This window comes from Bactrocera latifrons, unplaced genomic scaffold (assembly GCF_001853355.1).
Source record: "Bactrocera latifrons isolate USDA-ARS-PBARC rearing strain unplaced genomic scaffold, ASM185335v1 scaffold_76, whole genome shotgun sequence".
Classification (NCBI taxonomy): Eukaryota; Metazoa; Arthropoda; class Insecta; order Diptera; family Tephritidae; genus Bactrocera; species Bactrocera latifrons.
In genome coordinates this window covers 361,259-368,498 of record NW_017537445.1, presented here as the reverse complement: position 1 = coordinate 368,498, position 7,240 = coordinate 361,259, and the positions used below count along the sequence as shown (strand labels likewise).

The window sequence follows — 7,240 nt, the reverse complement described above, 5'->3', positions numbered from 1 at the left end:
CAGGCAGTTTAAACCTTTGCTTTTAAAATTTTCTAGAACAAATCTAGAGTTAAACGAACCATTCCGCCGTATATGTCATGATTTCAATTCTCATTCCAGCACATGTGATCTAACAGATTCACTCTTTACCATTAAAAAAAATTTTTTATCTACTCTTAACAAGTAACATTTAAAAATTATAAACTTTAATCAAATTCTTAGTTTTGGCTGTTGAAATTTTTGTTTCTGTAGCTGAGCAGCTTAAGATCGCAACGCTTAAAACTCCCTTGCCTATTATGACTCGGCTAGTTCCGCTCGTTCGCGGATTGCGCCCCGCGCGTCGGTTGGGCGGGAGGAGGGTAATCGTTGGGTATTGTTATTATTAATAGTACGTGATAAATATTAACGATATAAATAAGACAAATTAGTTTGATAGTTATTCAAAACCAGTTAAAATTATTTCATCACTGGTAAATTAATTATTTAATTGTTAATTTGGTTCCGTGTCATAACTTATGTGCGTTTAAATTGCTAATAAGCATTATGGATGATCCAATTTTCAATTTTAATGTTTGTGGTGGCATTCCAGATGGTTCCAATGAGTTTAAAAATTCAAGCATATAATTTACAGCTTGCTCTTCGTCCATTACCGTGTCGCTTGACTTATAATTGATTTATTCGGCCGGAAGTTTCAATTGAATTTGATTTGATTTGGATCCTTTTTTTACCAACACTTTCTTTTTTGGTTAGATTAAACAGATTTCCTGAAAGTTTCATTGAAATTGGTCCAGCCGTTTCGGAGAATACCCGGAACATACAGACATACTTGCATTTATATATATATAATATGTATATATATATTGATAGATAGATAGATCGATAGATCGATAGATAGAAAATAGATATTATATAATATTGACAGTTGTTTTTATGAAATAATTTTATGAAACAACAACATTTCATCAATTGTTAGATGAAGTGGGAATACGAGGCGTGATAAAACATGAAACGTCGAGTCAAGAACGCTGCCTGGCGGAACCATATGAGATGTTTACACTGACTGGAAATAGATATATTAAACAACCGTTTTCAAGGAATCCAATTTGATAGGTAGGACATTTAGCCAGATTTTCGGGCGTCATTTGAACATTGCATAAACTAAATTTAAATAATCATTTTACCGGCGCTTCCACTTGCAAAACTCGATCCACGTGGTCTCTATCGTGTATCCAATATTGTTGATGTTATATAATAGGTAAATAATCAAAGCCAGCCTTACATCCTTGAATAGAGTTCCATCCATGTCTGCTTATATCCCTGGACTAAATTCTTTTCAGTAGGTCAAGTGCAAAGAAGTGCATTACAATGCGCTTTCCAAAGTAAACTGGACTTTTTGAATTTAGCGCCTAGGCTAGAATCTGCTATTTATTTATTTTTTTTTGATTCTCCAGTAAGAATTTCATGACATTTCATAGATTGGAAGTGAAGTTATTGCGTTTTAAGTGTCAGTATGTTTGTGTTATTGGAGCTTCGAACAAAAAGCCAACATTAAATTTTGCTTTAAAATTTTTTTCTTTTACCGACACGAAAGGCTTGCACCGGCATACTGGCGACCATGTCGGCAAACGAGGTAAAACACTGTTGTTGTTGTTGTAACGGCAGAATTCTGCCGAGTTGACAGTCCTTGGCCGGATAAAAGTCCGGGTCCGTTCCGGTTTTCGTAGACCCGACTGTCGTGGGAACGAGCTAAAACACTCGTTCGACATGCTTTTGGACCGCTCAAAAAGCTATATTGAAATAGAAGGAGACTATTTTGAATAAAATAAATAGATTTCGCCGAAAAACCAACCTGCTTACTTTGGAACGCTAATTGTATTTTTCCAGAAGACGGGCTTAGCAATTCCTGTCTGGCGTTGTATAAAAGCGGTCGGATGTAAATCGCTACTGAATAAATTTATTTCTGATTTCCTCATGACAATAATAGGGACGAGGGTTTCTATGTTAAAAATAAGACTTCTTGTTTAATGCAAAAATAATATATTTCTCAGTGCTAAACTTATTACTTAGCACCAAATATTTTATAGACTTATTAAAGTAATATGAACTAAGAGTTTCTTTTGCTTTCATTTTCTTACAGACCAGTAAGTAGAGCTACGGTGGACGCTTGTGTACAAATAATAAAGCAGAGAGGACAAGACCGCCAAAATGCGAAATTTAATTGTCCACAGTGGCGGCTTTGAAGACTTTCACTCCCTTTATGACTGCATTACTCGCACTGGCACAAAGACGCACACATAATATGCAGCAACAATGAGAACATCCTAATCCTTGCAATTCTACTGAGCAGCAACGACAACGCCACAAACAATTTGAGCTGATTTATTGCGGCGCACGTGACAGAGTCGTAGCCAGAACCTGAACCACAGAGACAAAACCACACATCCCCCAATCGTAATGGATGCAGTAGGAAGAGCGACAATGTGGCGGCGACGCAAGCCAATAACAACAGCAACTATCGCTAAGCCACTTTACAATCCAGCAACGTTGACTTTAGTCATACTGTTGTTCAACATCACCTCGGCGGCGCTAACTTTAGCTGCAGCATTGGGCACGACGAGCGAAGCGACAATTCAGCATAGCAACATAACCCAAACCATTACAACAAGTGCAACAAAAGCACACATGAATGCCACCACCGAAGTTAGTTCGACTCCGCCAATTACCGAGGCGGAGCTAAAAACTGTACTAACCACAACGCCGGCATCGAGCGCGGCGACTACGATGAGCGCAAGCACGATGAGCACGACCATGAGTATGCATCGAGGCGGCGGCGTGGATGTGCGCTATGAGGTCGAACATAAAGATGACTTAATCAACGATCCATATGTGCAGATCGTCTTCTGCATCATCTACACGACCGTCTTCGTGTTGGGCATATTTGGCAATGCGCTCGTTTGCTATGTCGTCATACGCAATCGTGCCATGCACTCAGTTACGAATTACTTCATAACGAATCTAGCGATCTCCGACATATTGCTCTGTGTGCTGGCCGTGCCCTTTACGCCGCTCTACACCTTCATGGGCCGTTGGATATTCGGCGCCACCATGTGTCATCTGGTATCGTATGCGCAGGGTTGCAGTATATATCTGTCAACCTTTACGCTAACAGCGATCGCTGTGGATCGTGTATTTGTAATCGTGTTCCCCTTCAAGCCGCGCATGCAAATACGCACCTGCTGTTATACGCTCGCTTTTATATGGTGCTTCTCCTTGGTGGCCACTAGTCCATATGCCTTATATATGCGCGTTGTTGTGGCGCATGTTAAGAAAAAGTATGTGAATACCGGTGAGACGTTCATTGCGAATAGTACAAATAGTCTGCGTGATCATTTGAATGCCACAACCACACCGTACGGTATTTATCTGCTGACCGATGCGATTACAACGGTGGCTTCGGTAACTGGTATCAAACTTAATTTGGACGTTTCACCGGACGCGGAGTATGATGATGACGATGTCACGATATACTGCGAAGAGAATTGGCCATCGGAGAGTTTTCGCCGTGGTTTTGGTATTTTGACAACGCTCGGTCAGTTTGTCGCACCGTTAGGCGCGATTACGGTATGTTATATTTGGGTGTCGGTGCGACTGAATATGCGCGAACGCTGTCGGCCCGGCGCTAAATCGGCGGCGCGCGATGCAGCCGATCGTGAACGTAAGAAGCGCACAAACTTCATGCTAATCGCGATGGTTGGCGTCTTCGCTTGCTCGTGGTTACCGATGAATATTGTCAATATGGTTGATGATTTCTATGACAAATCGAATGATTGGTCTTTCTACACATTCATCTTCTTCATAACGCATGCGCTGGCCATGTCCTCGACTTGCTACAATCCCTTTTTGTATGCTTGGCTGAACGAGAACTTTCGCAAAGAGTTCAAACATGTGTTGCCCTGCTTTAATCCATCCAAACATCGTCAAGTGAATCGTCACTGTTATAATCGTTCGGATCGCAATACCTGCGAGGGCGGTCGGCGTCGCAATGACATGGGCAATGGGGTAGGTGTGAGCATAGATATCGATGAGGGCGATGATGATGAGCATGAGAATGGCGTTACGCAGGAGACATCATTGGCCAGAGTGAAAGACAAGTGCATGAGCGAGACACTCGAACTGACTTGTAGCAATAGTGGTGATGTCTTAACATCGAATAAGTGTTGTAATACGGTAATGGTGCATGGCACGCATGTGGTGGATATCACTGTGAATGGCAAGGGTCAACATGATAATTGTAATAATGCGCTGGATGAGGATTGTGTGTCGGGTGATGAGCATACTGTGGAGATGCATTTTACGGAGACGGCGTTCGTGAGTTTGGACAATGGCAAGGATATTTGCCTGTTGGAAGCTGGCTGTAACAAAGAGGTGGGCGAGCAAATTTTTAACTAATGACGGGTGAGTTTAGTGCGTAAGATGGGGTGGGACGGATAGAGAAAAATAAAATTTGAGTTAGCAAGAGACGTAGAGTCGGAGAGTGAGACACAGCTGGAGTCATAGAGAAAAAAAATTCAAAAAGATATTTATGTAGAAAGCGAACGTGTATGAGACGGTGTCTACCATTCCAGAAAGTGAAAAGAAATTTTCTGTGCAGAAATGTATAACACATGAAAAAACCGTGATTTAACCTACAGTCGACGGATAAAAGAACGTGTGTGTAAGCGAATTGAGCAATAAAAAGAGTGTCTTATATTAGAAAGAGACAGTAGTTTCAATGAGAGTACGTATTAATGGAGCTGCCAGATGCCAAAAAACATCGATTCTGTTGTCTAGCGAATAGTTATTTTGTAGCGGCAGTGTAGTCTAGTTTACAGCCTACTTCACCAAAAAATGGCTGTTTTGCGTCATTCGGGCATAAGAACTGTCAAGTCGCACGGCCAAGTCGCTACGGAGACTGTGAAAGCAGCATTCAAGAAAAAAGCATTTGAAGTTCTTGGAAGCGAATACACTAAGTAAAATCCTCACTCACATCACCGAAACTATTTCCGGAGATAATACTCAAATATAAGTTCGTTATATGGTGTGAATGTAGATAAAATTGAATTTGATTGGAGCTCCGGTGTTAAAGTTTGAACAAGCCCGATTTTCTCTTGAACGATCTGACTTTTTTAATATTAATTTACCTTTTTTTAAAACAAACTGACGTTCTTCCATTTTATTTATTGTTCCCTAATTGCATATACAAGTATTACAAAGGGTGATCCATTTTAAGCTCTTATGATTTTTTAAAGAAGAAAGAACACAGCAACTTGTAATTGAGTGGGCAATGTTTATTATCATTCGAAAGAATATTATTTGGCATTTATTTTTATAAGATTGTCTTTTTCAAATGTTAGCCGCGGCTACGCCTCAATTGAATTCAATTTTCGATGGCTCGTTCGATCATTTCAACTGGTAACTTGCGAGTAACACACGTAATGATTTGTTCCTGAATCGTAGCGGGGTTGCCTTTGCATAGACTTTAGACTTTATATATTCCCACATGAAAAAGTCTAACGGTGTCACACGATATTGGCGACCAATCGACCGGCACGAATCGTGGAACTATCTGCTCACCGAATCCATTGATTAATGCGATGAGTGGGAAACGGCACCGTCTTGTTTAAACGAAATGTCGTCGAGATCACTAGCTTGCATTTTAGTTATGAAATAATCGATTACCATAGCGCAATAACGGTCGCTATTAACGGTTACGTTCTCACCGGCATCATTTTTGAAGAAATATTTACCGATGATGCCCGCAAACCATACCACACCGTGATGAAATGACAGCTCTTGAATCTTTTCCGGTTGCGATTCGTCCCATATGTGACATTTTGCGTTTTTACATACCCATTGAGAGAGAAATGGGCCTCAATGCTGAACAAAGTTTAGCGCAAAAACGTCGTATCTTCTTGGAACTTCTCAAAGAATCCATAGTGCGAAGTGATGTCGTTTGAAAAGATCGAGCGGCCTCAATTCATGGACAACCTATTTTTGTACGCTTTACATTTATGATCTCGACGTTGAAAGCACCAAGCCGTTTCATACGCCAGTCCTAGTTGCTGCCAACGGCGTCGAGCCTACTCCCGCTGGGTCTGATGATGGGTGACAGTGTTGCAAATTGTACGCTCAGCACTCGCGAAACACATTCTTTACAGAACGTGAATGTTGAACGTTTTGTAAACGCTGTTCAGGCGTTATTCTTTCCAAGATGAAATGAATAAAAGTAACACGACTAACGAGTGATCTGTAAAAAACCGGCTATTGAAAAAATTACATTTACTTGGATCAGATGTTAATACTTAAATGCTTGCATAGTTTAAAATACTCAATTATCGTGTAAAGTTTGCTCCTTTGGGCATATTCATCTTCAGTGTAAGTGAATATATGACATAATGAATATGTACAAAAACTCATTTATACTGACTTTTATGCGCTACAATTGCGGAAGTAAGCGGATTACCGTATTGCCTACAGGAAAAATCTCAACAAAAGAGTGTGCGGAAATATTAAGAGATGTATAAAAGGGCATAAAGTATTTTCATACGCACACGTGTACTCAAATATGAAACGCACTTTATATTTTTTGTTGTATACATACCGACATACTTTATAGGCAGCAACCGGATTTCCTCCTGCTATCGCTTAGTCAATGCGCTATGATTACGCAAGATAGCTTGACGGCACACACCCGTACTAAAATGGCCCAGACAGAGATAAACCAGAAGAAAAACTCGACAGGCCAATGCATACATACATACACATATAATATATAATCCCGTCAAGTGATCTCATGTTGCTCTCATATTTCTTTGTTTGCTTTTGCCAACGCATGCCTTTCGTGCTCATGCCGTTTCATGATGCTAGCGCGCTAGCCTTCCAGTTAAGGTGCCTTTTTTGACCTGCTAACAGGTCAGACGGCAACAATGGCTCATCATATATGAAAAAAAAAAAATGAAAAAATGACGACAGAATAAAGTTTATCGAGCACTTGAATTTTTAATAGGCCAACATAGCTACACAATGTTTGATTTGTTAAGTTTTTTCAGTATTTTTTTTTTTCAAGTTCACTGAGCCCTGTGTCGATTATTACAACTCACTCATCATTTGTAAACTGTCCTTTAAATTCCTTAGAAGGCTGCGGTTTTTGCTGCTTTTACATGGCATTTAGTTGTTGAATAAAACATTAACCGTTATTTGTTATATATGAGTATGTCATTTT

General features: G+C 40.2%; 1 protein-coding gene across 1 annotated transcript in view; it reads left to right on the top strand.

Moving 5' to 3' along the window:
• The window catches only part of LOC108976402 (prolactin-releasing peptide receptor), a 50,734-nt gene extending 46,306 nt beyond the window's left edge, over positions 1-4,428 (top strand). Inside the window, exon 2 of the mRNA XM_018945468.1 lies at positions 2,117-4,428. Coding sequence (XP_018801013.1) covers positions 2,434-4,428 — 1,995 coding nt within the window. The 5' untranslated portion in view covers positions 2,117-2,433. The remainder of the gene's footprint in view (positions 1-2,116) is intronic.
• Positions 4,429-7,240: the final 2,812 nt, after the last annotated feature.